This window comes from Rhinolophus sinicus, linkage group LG01, assembly GCF_036562045.2.
Source record: "Rhinolophus sinicus isolate RSC01 linkage group LG01, ASM3656204v1, whole genome shotgun sequence".
Lineage (NCBI taxonomy): Eukaryota > Metazoa > Chordata > Mammalia > Chiroptera > Rhinolophidae > Rhinolophus > Rhinolophus sinicus.
This window is the reverse complement of record NC_133751.1, coordinates 122640661-122657831: the sequence shown is the minus strand read 5'-3', so window position 1 is coordinate 122657831 and position 17171 is coordinate 122640661. Positions and strand designations below refer to the sequence as shown.

The following is a 17171-nucleotide window of genomic DNA, read 5'->3' as shown; positions in this document are numbered from 1 at the left end:
GGTTCTAAGGGAAATCAAAACTAATTTTCCTTATTCCACCCCTAATACAATCTATCACTTGCCTGATGTTTTCTCTTCCCTTATGGAAAGATATGTTACTCTGTCTTTCCCATTGAATAGGGACCACCATTCACATTAAAATTAGTCTCTAATCTCTTTTTCCCTAAGCCACAGACTTCATTCCTATTTAGAATTCTGCAATGTGCTTATCCCTTGAGACAAGAACCACTTATCAAGTGACTTTTTGCTGTATTTATCTTCAGGGAGGAGTAGAAGGGGGGAAATAATTTTTCTCCTAATTTATTGTTAAACTATTAACTGTTTTTCTCTTCTTGCTAATCGACAATGATAATGTTCATCAATATCAAGAAGTGGTACACAATTTAAGATGTAAATAAAAATAACTGAGGGAATTAGTTGAGGTTGGACTAATGATTGAGATCAGAGAAGCGGGAGAGCAGAATCAACTAACAAGACCAAATGAGTAACATAGGTTACTGGGGTTTCCCTTGAGCTGTGATCATAAATTACGGATAGAAAAGAAAGAAAAGCTAGGAAAGGGATATAAATCAAAATAAATCTTTATTTTGAGTATAAACCTGTTACTTGTTCAATATCACTAGAAAGGACAACAGGTAAAGTTAATGATAAAAAGAACCCGATTTATTGATAGCTGATGAAAGACATTCAGAAAGTGATCCAAGGCCTTATTTTAAAGGTCACTTAGGATTGTCTTTCAGTCTACACAGTCTGCCTCAGAGAGTAACTTGGGAATATTACTTTGTGTCTTTTCCTACTTTCTTAAAACACCATTTGTTTTTCTCCAGCCCCCAGGCCACAGTTCTAACATGTCACTGACCCCATGTGATTGAGGTCAAGAAGAACTATTGGCCTTCTGTGCCATCCTTGACTCTAATAGGGAAGTAATGTTGGACTCTCAGTCTTCTGAATGAAAGACAAAAAGAAAACAAGTTTTATGTTTTCTAGTATTGATTGCTTCTCATCATATAAGTTCTGATGTTATTATTTATAATATTGAAAGATTAAAGAACAAGTCAGAAAATCTTGCTCTGCCGAAGTATCAGCCATGTCTATATAATGTTCATAACCCACCATGCAGCACTTGTTAACTATTATTCAGACAAAGACATTCCAATTCTGAGAGGTGGGAACTTAAATAACTTCATTTGTTATGGATAGTAGACCCAATCTTCTTCAATACTTCCTTTCTTCCAAGAAGGGGCCGGGGGGTTGGGAGGTGCAATGCCATGAAAAATGTTAGTGGGTAAAACTGGAAAGAAAATTATTATTATATAAAAAGCACTCAAAACTGCTTTTATTTACATATGTCTACACACACACACACACACACACACACACTCACACACACACGGTGCCAAAAAATGTATACACATTTTAAGGAAAAAACTATAAAAATTGTATTACTCAATATATACCGATAACAAAAGATGAATACAAGTCACGTTTGACTTCAGCAATTACAAGAGGTGCTCAGAGTGGTTACCATCAGCATCCAGACACTTCACACTTCTGATTATGGCGAACTACTGCTTGAGCAACGTTGACCAATGTGTCCACTTGCATATATATTTTTTTTGTACCCCTGATATATATATATATATATATATATATATATATATATATATATATATTTACTCATGTGTATCCTCTCTGGAAGTTTGCCCTCGTGATGATATTTTTAGTCTGTGGTATTCCTAAAATGATTTAATTTCCTGATGAGTGTGGCTGAATATAACTCAAAAATATATAAAATCAACAGCTGACCAGAAGCAATTTAATTATTTTAAATGAAGACATTACTCTTCTAACATCAACAAAGTACATACAATGGTATGCTAACAGTTTCAGAGATTTTGATCTATGATCACAGATACAATACCAGAGACAAAATTCTCAACCCAAATGGGAAAGAGGTTGAATAGGAAATGAGTGATGATCAGACTGGATACATGAAAAAGTCTGCATGAGGATGGTTTAATATGAGTAACCTTACAATTGTGTTGTAATGGTTAAGTGGGCAGCCCTTTTTGCAAATTTCACTAGATCATTAGTTAGGTACAGCTTACATAGGAAACTGAAGACACTTTTCTTTGTTCGTTCTTTCTCAGAATGGGCAGCTGACTCCCCATATTTTAATTAATTTTCATTTGTTAAACCAGGAATCTGGGTAGCACTATCTCCCACTTACCATTTTCATTGCACAATAGACCATATGCCAGACAGACTTCCTGATCTTTGGAGAGGATTAATGTGAGCCAAGTATAGAAATCTGCTAAGGTTATTAAAGGCTAACGATGATTATTCTAATGTGTCTGTTTATTTTGCCCATTTTCTCCTCTACAGTTATTATACTGCCTAGTCAATGTGTTTATCTATTGTTAATATCTTTGTTGCAGATACAGATGTGGTGTATAAAAGCGAGAATGGACATGTCATTAAACTGAATATAGAAACAAATACTACCACATTATTATTGGAAAACACAACTTTTGTAAGTAATGAATAATTAATTACTTTATGCATTTCAGTATTGTTTAGAATGCTCTCTAGGTGTGCATATTTTCCTTTTTTCATCTCTATCACTTGCAAATCTTTTCAGGTGAAAAGTTAGGGCTGGAATATCATTAGAATCAGTGTATAATTTTTAGAAAATACCCAGGTGGCCATTTGCTTCATTTTCTTCCCATTTATCCTTTTTAGTAAATGAGCAAATATTTCCAGGAATAGTAATTCCTTACAATGGACATTTCTTCCAATACTTTTTATGTAAGATTAGTCATACAAATTCTAAGATTTTTTTTAAAAAATGGTTATTATAATACAATGTATCATTAGCTTTTTCTCCCCGTTTACTTTTTCTTTCTTCCTGACTTTCTAATTCTTTTGTTTTCTAGATCAAGCAGAAGGCAGCCTTTCTAAAACTGGTCTTTTGCTGGAGTTGATGTGTCTTTCTTTTATAATTTAGGATTTCATCAACATAATTTTCCTTCTTCAGAATCATTATTTAGCCTATTAGTGTTTAAATAACTGATTGTATTTGTTTAGCTCTTATAAAGGAATATGAACTTCATCTTTTTGGTAAATTCAATCCTCTTAAGGTTAGATTTAGCTATGATTGCCTATTAAGTGAGTGATAATGAATTAACTTTTGCAAATGTTCAATATCTAGCTATCAAATATCACTGAAAAACAGTGCAGTTATTTGCTCACTGTTTTACGTAAATAAAAGTTTCAATATATTTCCTATTTGATGAGTTCATGATGCAGACAAGACATAGGGCAAGTCATTAGAAAACCTTCTACACAAAGCAATGAGCAAATCATCAGCTTTTTTTTTTTTTTTTGGTACTTATTTCTTCCTACTTGTACATTTGGAATCAGTATTTAGATTTCATGCATATTATAGGGTGGTCAGATGGAAGAGATGAACTGGAACTTTCTGCTGTTTAGTGTTTTTATATATTAAGAGAAATTGGTCATTGTAAATCAAGTGATTATATAGATATATATCTGTTAGGGAAAATGAAACCAACCAGCTTTTGTACCTTAGCAATTAGATTATTAAGTAACAGAATAAGGACAATGTTGATTTTAAACTAATCAAGTAATTCACAGCTATTAGAGGAACACATGTTCTTAATGTAACTCTTGATAGCACTTGTGGAATGCTCAGTATATATAGGCATTTTGCTCACTTTCTAACAATATGATTTTCCTTAGGGGAGATGGTAACCCTAATGAAAAAGTTTGATAAACAGTATAGAGCAGTACCTATTACTTCTTAATTGGATGGCCCTCAGGGATACTAGAGAAGAGTCTAAGAATCCTTGAGCGTTGATGAAATCAATGGAAAAGAAACCCTCAGGAGAGGACAAGAGGCAGAAAGCAGGAATTGGAAGTGATGAGAGGGCATGTTAATTGTTTGCTGGTTAGTGTCAATGTGAATTGATTTTTGATATAATTAGTTTGGAGAAAAAATTATGTGCCTTTTCAGTTTTGTATCCTTTATCATTAAGTATCACTTTTGTTTGGAGGTGGGGGAAGCGTATAGGCCTCCAGTGGCAAAGCATTTAAGTAAGATATAGGCACTCAGTACTTCCATAAATACTCGTTTATGTGACTGTTCCTTAATGATCATTTCTACAGGTTAATTAGATCTTCCCTTTGATCACAAATTACGTATTTTTTCATCATTTGTTCCTTGCTTTCTTAGCCTCTATGACACATCATAAAAGAAACAAAAACAGAACCTTTTGGTTAACATTCCACTGTCCCGATTTTATTGTTGGTATTTCATACCACCCCACCTCATCTAATTGTACTTTTCTTCATATGCTTATTAATGACATTTTATCTTTATGCCTGCATGTTTAATCTCTTTAAATCCCTTTAAGGTCTTTTTGTTGTCTCCTCTATGTAGGCTATGACTCTTAATTTCAACAGAGTCATATTTAGAAAATATTCTAATTTACTGATCTTTTAAGATTCATAGGTTCCCTAAAGACATTTATATCACAACACAGGTAATTAAGCAATTTGTAAGTCCTAGAGGTGTTAGAATTCAATGGAGGGGTAGGCAGATAAGTGGGGCATATACTTGCAATGAGTTAATCCAAAACTGCAAATATACCCTTCCTGATGACTTCAGAGGAACTCAGTTAATCGTTCCCTCACAACTCCAAGATACTATTATTAAGTATAGTTGTGTTTTGAAAGCTTATGTGAGGCTAAAGTCTGGATTTGTGTTCTCTCCGAGAGCATCCTTTTGGGAAAAAATCTTTTATTAAGAGCATAGGCATTTTATTCATATTGCAGTTTTTTCATTGAACAATTATCAGTATTTTAATTACAATTTTAACTAACTGGAGAAGATCACTATAAAGAGTGTTGTAAAAAGAGTGCCAAGTCAGTTAAAAAATAAACATATTTTTGATAAAAATGTGATAACAGAATGGCCTATTAATAATAAGACATATGTTGCTGAAATGTGACTTTCAAAAGATACCACCACATTGTCATTTCCTTGCTTAAACACATTTTAAATATGAGTAGTGGGTACTTTTAGCTTTGTGATCATGGTTAACAGACCCTGTAACAGTAATAGGCATGACTGTAAAAAAAAAAAAAATCATTTTCTGAAATAGCTGTCTTAAGGCTTTCTTTGGGATTGACCATAGGTGGATTTCTAACGAAGGAGGAAATTAAAGGGTATATAACTTTATGAAGAGAAGTTATATGAAAGAAGTGATTTAGCCCCCACACTGCTCTTAATCATTTCTAAATGTTTTTAAATTTTATCTCTTAAAGCCAGAACTATTACAAACAAAAGCTCACTCGCAATGACGTAATGAGGAAACTGTTTCATAAGTATTAGGTGTACACTTTCTGTTGTCAGTAAACTGAATATCACCAGTCGTCTTGGCAGAAAACACCAACAGCCATAAATAGTTCTGTTGGATCACTTTTTGCAATCCCTCTCCTGGGTATCTACCCAAAAAATCTGAAAACATTTATACATAAAGACACGTGTGCTCCAATGCTCATTGCAGCTTTGTTTACGGTGGCCAAGACACGGAAACAACCAAAATGTCCTTCGATAGATGAATGGATAAAGAAGTTGTGGTATATATACACAATGGAATACTATTCAGCGGTAAGAAAAGATGATATAGGAACATTTGTGACATGGACTGATCTTGAGAGTATAATGCTGAGCGAAATAAGTCAGACAGAAAAAGCAGAGAACCATGTGATTTCACTGATATGTGGTATATAAACCAAAAACAACAAAAGAACAAGACAAACAAATGAGAAACAGAAACTCATAGACACAGACAATAGTTTAGTGGTTACCAGAGGGTAAGGGGGGTGGGGGTGAGAGATGAGGGTAAAGAGAATCGAATATATGGTGATGGAAGGAGAACTGACTCTGGGTGGTAAACACACAATGGAATTTATAGATGATGTAATACACAATTGTACACCTGAAATCTATGTAACTTTACTAACAATTGTCACCCTAATAAATTTAAAAAAGAAATTAAAAAGGAATTGGAAACATGGGTCAAAACCATATGCTTAAACATTGTTAAGGTTACAAAAAAAAAAAAGTGTTTTCACTAATATGGAATAAGAGAACTGACAGATGAGAATTTTACATCTCTTTGATTCTAAAAATCTGTAAGCTTTTAAAAACAGCAATCTAAATAGCCTAAAACAGAGGGTGGAAATTCATATATGGCAGTAGAATGATTCCAAGGAACAGGTTACCTGCACATATTTTTGGCCCAACTGTCCATTTATAGGTCATTATAAAATAGTAGGTTTGACTAGAACCAGGAAATATTTATTGACTTACTGTGGATAGAAATAGGATCAGTTGGCTTGCATGCCATCATAGTATTTTCATTTGTTTACCTTTTACTTATTCTTCCACTCAGTATATATGGGAGTTGGGGGAATAGATTTAACTCTTTGTACTACCATGAAATCAAGGAACTTAGTCTATGATCCATGGTTGAAGAAATAATCACCCTTTGAAAAATTATTGCAGCACAAGTACAGAATTGTTGAATAAAGTCACCTAAAATTTCACCTTTCCAAATTGGAAGTAAGAAAGGTTATCATAAATTTCTAACTGCCCAAGTGGCCTCAGATGCTGGCTATAATCATAGAAAATTTGTTATTTTTAAAATAGGTGGCCTTAGCAGTATATGTCAGTACCCCAGTGGTGATTGACAGCAGTAGTGTAACGGATATTGATTAAGTAGTGAAGGCACAGGAACTGTACATTTACACATGTTGATGTGTGCATGGCAGTATAGTTCTTTCTTTCTCCTGACCAGTAGCTGTCAGTCATGGGTACTTTTGCCCCTAGGAGATATTTGGCAACTCTGGAGACATTTTTCTTTTTCCTTTCACCTCTGTGCACCTGAAGCTGAAACTGGAGACCTTCTTAATTGTTAGGGCTGGAGGTCAGGAGTTTGCCAGGGGAATCCATTGCAGAGGTCAGGGATGGCAGGAAGCATTCTACAGTGCACAAGACAGCTCTTTACAACAAAGAATCAGCCAGCTGAAAATGTCAATGGTGACATGTTTGAGAAATCCTCTTCCAGCCTGAGACATAAGGGAAACCATGTGATGGTTAGAAGGTAGTTTTTTAAAGGTGGCATTAAAGCAGTGACTCTTTAATGAGTAATTGTCAGGGAGGATCTTATAAGAGGTCTGAAAATTAAGTTTGCGAACTTGTTGCAATGATGTTGCTAACCTTCTTTGGGTATCAGAGGGATTATTCATTATGAATTTGTACCAACTGGACAAATAGTTAACCAAATTTAGTATTTGGACGTGCTGAAAAGGCTGCATAAAAAGTTAGGCGACCTTAACTTTTCACCAACAATTCATGGCTTTTGCATCACGACAATGCACAAGCTCACATGGCACTGTCTGTGAGGAAGTTTTTAGCCAGGAAACAAATAACTGTATTGGAACACCCTCCCTACTCACCTGATCTGGCCCCCAATGACTTCTTTCTTTACCCAAAAATAAAGGAAATACTGAAAGGAAGACATTTGATGACATTCAGGACATCAAGGGTAATACGATGACAGCTCTGATGGCCATTCCAGAAAAACAGTTCCGAAATTACTTTGAAGGGTGGACTAGGTGCTGGTGTCAGTGCATAGCTTCCCAAGGGGAGTACTTCGAAGGTGACTGTAGTGATATTCAGCAATGAAGTGTGTTGCACTTTTTTTAGGGTGAGTTTACAAACTTCTTTGTCCGATCTTGTATTGTGGCTTCCGAATTCCTTAAGAATTTTTTTTTTTTTTTTTAATGGACAACTCTGCAAAGACCAGCATACATGAGTAAAATCATTTGACCTTTGATTCCTCTTCTTTGAATGGTGCAGGGTAGAGCCAAAAGTATGACCAGTTTTCTTATAATTTTCTGGGGATACTGCCAATTGAGACATTTTTTGTTCAGTTAATATCATTATTTGACTATTGTCAAATCCTTTGACTAGGAAGCAAGTGTTCCTCTGTATGTTAGAGGATAAAAACTGATGGCCATTCCAGCCACCATAATTATCTCATTGATGTACATTGTTTATAAATAATTGAAATTATCGTCTTTAGAGTGGGTATATCTCTCCCCTTCACCGTAGCAATCACCGCTCCCTATTGTTAGATACTTTCATATTTCTTTCACTTTTATTATTTATCTTGAAAATATAAAGATAATTTTATTGTTACATTATTCAGTTTGAAAACGATTATTATATTTACTTATATTATTTAGATAATTTCCAACTCTTAGCCATCAAAGAGGGATCTAATATTGTTCAGACAATCTATGTACATTCAGAGAAGTAGAAATGAAGTAATATGTCATTCATCAAAGATTGGAATATTTATTTATATTTATTAATTTAGTAAAGAAATCATTGACTATCATGAATATTTAGCTCAATTAAATTTTTCTTTAAGTTAGGTGGATGGAAAAATAAATCGCCACATTGTTTTAAAAGTGATTGTCATCAAAACAAGAAACTTAGTAATAAAAGCTCTTATCCTCACCCTGAAAGTCTACTCAGGTACAAATTAATTAAAGTGTGAGAAGAGATATTCTTGTCTCTGTGTTTGAAAGTGTGACATGATTAGTGTGTAATTCCATAGTTATTCATGCAATTCTCCTTAGTAAGAAAGGCTTTAAAAGAGACCACTGCATGTTATGTTTCACCCTAAATTACCACTGTAAATGATACAGGAAACAGATGCTGCTAACAAATTCATTCACTGGGACAAAGCATCTCAGATGGTATAACCATTTTTATCTTCAATAGTACAAATTATTGTTAATAAAACTACATCAACAGCTATATAAATCATTATGCAGGTTCTTGAATAAGTCATTCTTGAGAGAAACCAAAGTTACCTAAATAATGTAACTAAAGGATAAGAATAAAACACTGACATAAATATTATTGTTTTATTAGACATTACTTGCTTAAGCATTTGAACAGAGCTTGTTTCAATCTTGTCTGATTTATCCTCTTAAATACGTACAATAAAATTATTACAGTTCCAGTATTTCCTTCTTTAAAGATTCTTGTTTAGTCTCCTTGGAGGAATAAATTGCTTCAGTGTGTGTCAGGTAGAGTGATAGAAGCTAAGAGACAACCAGATTTACTGCATGTACGTAATTTCAATTGTTTTGGAATTCAGCTTCCCTAGAGGTCAGTGCTTTGGATTGTATCAATGACCAACCAGTCCATTTGGACTAATTCAAAACTAGTTATATGCCTGTGAGCATCTAATAAATATTTCTGCCTTTCATTTTCTTTCTGAAAAATTTTATATTTGGATATCTCCCAGTCATGGACAGGTAGTTAGAATTTTTTTTTTTTAATGTCAAATTATTCTATTAATTAATGGTGGAATTTAAGCAAATAAAATATATTGTCAAGAAACCCTCGGAAGGTTTTGAAGTTGATGACAGAGATATCTGTTATTGCTTCCCCCACCCATTTTGGAATATGCAAATACCTTGATCTGAGCCGCTTTGCTGATGGACAACCCTGTATTAGCAGAACTTTTGAACCTATCTACACTATAGAGCACAGGTTTTTCCTAGTACAGTAGAAATAGACTAGTATTTTAATATGCTTATGGGATATGTATGAACATTCAAAGAAGTTCAATTTTCAGCAACTATTAAATGATAGTGGCAGCACGTTGCAGAGCTCAAAAGCATCCTCCCTGTCTCCCACTTCACTTGACGTAAAAAGAAATAGAGACCCAGGGAAGTAAAGTGACTTGATGCGTCTAACATAGTCTTCAGACTACAGTTCAAATTTCTTGACTCCTAGTCTAGGGTTGGTTTTAATATACCTAGATGAGTATTTCATTTAAAATCCCTTTTTAATAAATATAAAATAAAATTATTTAATATTTTATGTATGAAAGTTTGTGTATTTGTGTATTTTTTACCTAAACATGTTACAAAAGATACTTGAATTAAACAGACATGTGTTTATATGTATGTACATATACATTATACATATGATTTTATATATATATAAATTTAATAAAATTATGTATATATATATATACACACATATGTATGTATGTATGTGTATGTATATATATATCCACCAGCCAATCAAAAAAAAAGCACTAGAAAATGAATGAAAAAGAGGGGGAAAAAGGAAATTGTGGTTTAAATAGTTCTGGTTGCCTTAACTTGGCTGAAGTTGAATATTTCAGTGACTAACTCCTGTGTCATGGTTCTTTGCATGCGAATATTTTCAGTTCTTGTGGGAATACTGCCTATGTGAACCAAGAGAAACATCCTTGGCTTTATTACACACACACACACACACACACACACACACACACACACTTTTACCACCAAGTCACACACCACTCTGCTTTCCTTCCTTCTTTCCCATGATAGATCTGTCTGAAATAATCTTGTTTATACTTTATATTCCTCCTTCTTTTAAAATCTTGCAGAGCTTTTTCTCCCTCTTCATCTTTATAAAATTTTTCAGCATCATTGTTGAAATGATGTCTTTGTTAATTTGTTTGCCAACTACTTATTGAGGCCCTACTATGTATCAGATAATATTCCAGGTTCTGGGGATACTGTGGTGAAAAGGCAAGCTTGTTAAGCCAACAATAAACGAACATCAAGTAAAAAGGGAAGAAATTGCAGCAGGCATTAAGTTCTTGCAAAGAAAATAGCATACTGTTAGGGCTAGAATGATTAGGTACTTAGGGAAAGCCCATTGTAGAGGCAACATTTCAGTCAGGTTGAAGAGTTTTATAAGCTGCATTGATCTAGTCCAAGGACAGAAATATCTAAATAGTAGGGGACGTGGAGAATGGTACAAGATAAACCCAGTGAGATAACTAGGAGAAAGATTATGATGAGTTTCGTAGGACTAGGTTTTTTCTTGTGAGCATTAAGCACATTTTCAAGAAAGAAAGTTACAGTAGCTGAGTCATATTTTAGACGAACTCTCTGTGTACACTGTGGGGAATGCATTTTCGGAAAATTAAAGTAGAAACTCAGAGCACTTTGAAGCCTACAGCAATGGTACACTTAAGAGAAAATTCAGGGCTTGTACTAATGGAGGAGGTGAAAAGTAGGTGTGTTGAGGATTTGTTTGAGGATAGAGTGGACAGGTCTTTGCTGTTAATTGGTTTATGTCCTCCAGAAATAAAAGAATCAACATTGTCTATTTGGTTTTGAAATACATTAAATTGGCAATTGTTTTAATATTTTCCAACTAATCTTGACAATAGTATGTATTTAGTTCTATGTAAATGTTTATGTGTGTATATAATAATACCAAAAAGCAATTTTCAGTGGCCTGTTTGAAAAAGACTTGCAGTGACATGAAGATATTAACATGGGACATAGAAATGCAACCCATCATTCCTGAGGGTTAAAAATGTCCTATTTCACTTATAATCATTTGAATCATTCAGTGTGCATTTATTTTATCCCTCACACTGTAATAGCTGCTGAAGATATGATTGTAAGAAAATAGAAGGATCCTGGAAATAATGATCTCATGGTCTAGTAAGCAAGGAATGCACTAATTAAATAATTAGATATACAAACATTTACAATCTATATTATAGAATGAGATTGAAAAATAAGAATAAAAGACTGAAAGTAAAATATTGCATTCATGCTAGAGTTTCAAATATATTGACCTGACATACTTTGAAGAAGTCATAAAGAGCCAAGATGAACTCTAACGAAGCCAAGATGTGTGTAAAGGAGCTGACTAGGTCAAATTGGAGATTGGGGGTAGATAAAATAGCGCAATACATGAACAGTAGAAACCCTGTAAGGATACCAGTGTGGCTGGAACAGCACAAACAAGCAAGCTAGATGAGGTTGGAAAATAGGTAGCAGTTACCTCATTCAGGTCATGGTGATGGATTTTTAAAGATGATCAGATCTGTTTTTTGAAACAAAGAGAATAAATTAGAATGGAAAGATAGGGCTCAGGAGAGGGCAAATAAAGACACTATTTGAGTGACCTAAGCTTGAGATTATAAAATGGACTTAGGCAATCACAGTGGACATTGAGAGAAGTGAAAAGATTTGAAAGATATTAAGAAGTAAAAGAGAAGGCAATGGAATAAGTATTGTGTGGTGGTGGGGAAGGTTTCAAGACCAAGATTTTAATCATTCCTGGGATTTCTGGATGTGTGACTTAATGACTAGAGGAGTTAACCATTGAGATGGGGAATCCTGACTGAGAATCAGGTTTGAGGGTATAGTTTAATTAAAATATCTATTAAGCCTTATATAGGGAATTAGTGGGATCTCTAGCAAGCATTATTTAGGACTTCATGTTCTTTTATTGAAATGTTAAAATTAAAAAGTTTAATTTCAAAAGAGTCAAATAGATGACTGACATAATTAATGAGGTCCTTATTGATTTAGAAATCTAGAACTATGTAAGCTTATTAAAAGACAATTTTTATTATAATTTGATTAAATAGTTATGATACATTTTTACATCTTTCATGAGTTAATTACATCTTACTAGTTTATGAATTTCTTAAGAGAAGAGGCTAACCAGATCCTTAGTCAACTCTGTGCCTTCAGAAACTAGAGTGATGATGATGTAGTGCAAGTAAGACTCCTAGTGCACGTTTTATGAATTAATCATATTTATTTTCCACAGAGCATCATGTATGTAAATATTTGATTCAGAGCAGCCCATGAGAGAATGTAAGACAAAAAGGAGAATTAATTAACTTGTCTAAAATTTGAATTAGCTGCAAAAAAACTAATTTAGATCCCAAAATAATTATTTTCCCTACCCACTGATGGTGTGAGCCTATCAGATTGAAAGCAAGTAAAGAGATACTCTGATTATTGAAATGATTAATATTTATTTCTAACAAAGATCAAAGGACAAAAAATTACTTGATTCTTCACAACATATCTCTATTATTTTTGAAATATTAATTTGTAGGCTATTAAAATTTTATATAAATGCAAAAAGAACATTTTCTTCATTCTCAAATGTATTCAATTCTTACTAGACATTGAAATAAATGTTTCCTACACCTTAGTTAGTAAAATCTATTTATCTCTTAATTGACATTTATATGATAAGTAAAATGACTTTTGTAATGGATGTTTTTTTCTAGTTTATGTCTAATGGGAAAATCAGAGCTGAGTTAAAACTTACTTTTAACAACTGGGAAAGAAATTAGAGGGTGAAAATTACACTAACTCCTGAGCATTACACTGCTCTTCAATTTTATTTTTTCTAATCTCTCTCTTTCTCTCTCTCTGTCTCTCTCTCTCTGTCTCTCTCTCTGTCTCTGTCTCTCTCTCTGTCTCTCTGTCTCTCTCTCTCTCTCCCCAGTTTATTGCGATATATTTCACATACTATAGTGTTCACTCATTCAAGTGTGCAGTTCAGGATATTCACATTGTTGTGCAACCATCACTACAATCCAATTTTAGAATATTTTTGAATGACCCAAAAGAAACCTGTGCATGTGAGCAGAACTACTCCATCCCTGCTCCCCATTTATAGGCGCAGGCAACTACTAATCTATTTTGTGTCTCTGGATTTGCGTAATCTGTACATTTCAGACAAATGAAATCTATAATATGCAGGCTGTATGACTGGCTTTTTTCACTTAGTGTAAGGTGTCCAAGGTCCATCCATGTTTTAGGATTTATTCATACTTCTTTTTTGTTTCTAGATAATATTTCATTGTATGGATATTTTGTTTATCCTTTCATTACTTAGTGGGCATTTAAGTTATTTCACTTTCGAATTATTATAAATAAAGCTGCTATAGATATTTGTATACAAATTTTGTGTAGGCACATGTTTTTATTCCTCTTGACATATTTTCATCCTTGAGGTGAATGCTGGGTCGTATGATAACTTTACATTTAGCATTTTGAAGAACTGTATTATTATTTTCCAAACAAGTCACTCCTATTTACCTTCCTACCAGTATTATAACAGGAATCAAATTTATTCACATCCTTATGAATGCTTGTTCTTTTCCGTCTTTTTTATTTTAGCCATCTTAGTGTGCATGAAGTAGTAGCCATTGTGGCTTTGATCTGCATATCCTTAATTTACTAATGATGTTGAGCACCTTTTCATGTGCTTATTGATCAATTGTATGTCTTCTTTGGAGACATTTTTGTTAAAATCTTTTGCCCATTTTTAATTGGACTCTTTTTCTTTTTATTATTGAATTTTAAGTGTTCTTCACATATCCAAAATACAAGTTCCTTGTCAGATTAATTTTGATGAAGTCAGATTTATCTATTTTTTTCTTTTGTCTTATGTACTTAATCTAAGAAACTATTGTTTAACCCAAGGTCATGAAGATTTACTCCTATATTTTTGTCCAAGGGTATTATAGTTTTGCTCTAACATTTAGTCATATGATTCATTTTCCATCAGTTTTGTATATGATAGAAGGTAGAGGGTCCACATTCATTCTTTTACATGTGGATATCCAATTGTCCATGTGACACTGTTTGAAAACACTGTTCTTTCCCCACTAAATGGTTTTGGCACTCTTGTCATATATCAGCTGACAACAAATGTATGGATTCATTTCTGGACTCTCTATTCTATTGATCTATATGTCTATTCTTATGCCAGTATCACAAAGTCCTTAATAAGACTTCATATCAAGATGTGTGGGTCCTTGAACTTTATTATTCTTTCTCAATTTTGTTTTGAATATTCTGGGTCCCTTGTGTTTCCATATGAATTTTAAATTTTAAAGTCAACTGGTTATTATTGAAAAAAACAAAAGAGGAAGCTGGTATCATGATAGGGATTCTATTGCTTCTTTAAATTGTTTTGGAAAATGTTGTTATTTTAACAAAATTAAGTCTTGTTACTTGAAATTTGTTACAATTTATTTAGATCATCTTTAATTTCTCAAAACTATGTTTTGTAGTTTTCAGTGTATGTATCTTGAACTTTAAAAAAAATTCTTCATAGATATTTGTGTATGTGTGTGTGGCTATTCTAAATAGGATTGCTTTCTTCATTTCATCCTTGAATTTTTGTTGTTAGTGTGTAGAAATGCAACTGATTTTTGTGTATTGATCATTTATTCTGCCACATTCTTGGTCTTGTTTATTACTTCAGATTGAGTTTTGATGTATTTCACAGTATTTTCTCTATATAAATCATGTCATTTGTTCATAGAGGTAGTTTCATTTCTTCCTTTCCAATCTGGAAGCATTTTTCTCTTTTCCTTGCCTAATTGCCCTGATGAGAACCTCCAGTACAAAGTTGCATACAAATGGCGAGAGCAGACATCTTTGTCACATCCCTGATTTTAGGGAGAAAGCACTTGGCTTTCTCTATTTACTATGGTTTTAGCTGTGGGGTTTATTTATAGATATGCTTTATCAGGTTGAGGGTCTCCACTTCTGTCCCTAGTTTACTGTTTTATCATGAAGGGGTTTTTGAGTTTGTTCATTTGCATTTTTTGCGTCTATTGAGACGATTCTGTCTTTTCAGTAATCATTTTTTCTATTAATACAATATATTATGTTGATTGAATTTTAGACATTTAATAGAACTTCTATTCCTGGGATTAATCTCATTTCATCATTGTGTATAATCCATTTTACAAGTTGCTGAATTCTGTTTTTGGTGTTTTGTCCATAAATTGAGTGTTTATAAGGGATATTGGTCTGTAGTTTACTTTTCTAGTGACGTAGTTTTCGATTTTTGCTATCAAAATAATACTGACTTAATAGAATGGGTAGCTAAGTGTTCCCTCTTCTTTTACTTTTAGAAGAGTTTATGAAGAATTGGTGTTATTTTTTATTAATCTGATATAACTCATCAATAAATCCATTTGTGCACAGGCTGTCCTTTGTGGCAATTTTTCTGATTACTAATTTAATTTCTTTACTTTTTATAGGTCAATTTTGATGATCTATTTCTCCTTAAGCCAGTTTTGGAAACTGATGTCTTTCTAGAAATTTGTCCTTTTGATCTAAGTAATCAAATTTCTTGGCGTAGATTTTTCATAGTATCTCTTATTATATTTTCATTTTGTAGGATCAGTTGTGATGCATCATATTTCATGCCTGATTTATTTGAACTATTTCATTTTTTTAATCAATCTAGCTAGAGGTTTTTCAATTTTATTTATTTATTTATTTATTTTGGCTATTGTTTTTATATTCTAATTTAATTTATTTCTACTGTAATCTTTATAATTTCCTTCCTTTCCTTTCTTTATGGTTAGTTTTCTGTGCTTTTTCTGGTTTCATGAGATGGATATTTAGATTATTAAATTGAGACTCTTCTTTCCTTCTTTCCTTCCTTGCTCCTTTCTTTCCTTCCTTTGTATATAGATATTTACTATTGGAAATTTTCTTCTAAGCCCTGCTTTAGTGGCATTCCATAAATTTTTGTACTTTATATTTTCACTTTCATTCTTCTCTAAGTATTTTCTTATTTATCTTGTTATTTCTTCTTTGACCTTTTGATTATTTAAGTGAGTATTTAATATGCACATATCTCTGAATTTCCAAGTTTTCTTTTTTTATTGATTTCTAATTTAATTACACTGTGGTCATAGAATATACTTTCTATGATTTCAGTTATTTTACATATATTAAGATTTGTTCTGTTCTCTATCCTAGAGAATTCTTCATATGTACCACATAAGAATAGTTTCCTGCTAGTATTATCTGTTAGATCCTCTTGCTTTATAATTTCATTCAAGTCTTCTATTTTCTTGTTCATCTTCTGCCTAGTTGCCTATCCATTACTGAAATTGGGGTTATGTAATTTCCAACTATTACTCTTGAATTGTCCACTTTTCTTTCAATTCTGTCATTTTTTTGCTTCATGTATTCTGGGGCTCTGTTAATAGGTATATTGTTCATAATTGGTATATTTTCATCATGGAAATAATATACAAAACTTTTACAATGTTTCTACATTATTTCTCTCTCCTTTGCACTATCATCATACAGGTTGTATCTTTATATAGTATAACCTTATCAGCATAATTTTATAATTATTGATTATGAGCTGTCTTCTAAAAAAGATAGGAATAACAAAATATTAAGGCTAC

The 17171-nt window shown here is 32.9% G+C and overlaps 1 protein-coding gene across 3 annotated transcripts in view; it reads left to right on the top strand.

The window, feature by feature from the left end:
* The window catches only part of DPP10 (dipeptidyl peptidase like 10), a 1304160-nt gene that overhangs the window by 1008112 nt on the left and 278877 nt on the right, over positions 1-17171 (top strand). For all 3 annotated transcript variants that reach the window (XM_074335439.1, XM_074335432.1, XM_074335443.1), the window contains exon 4: positions 2439-2533. In XM_074335439.1, coding sequence (XP_074191540.1) covers positions 2439-2533 — 95 coding nt within the window. The remainder of the gene's footprint in view (positions 1-2438; positions 2534-17171) is intronic.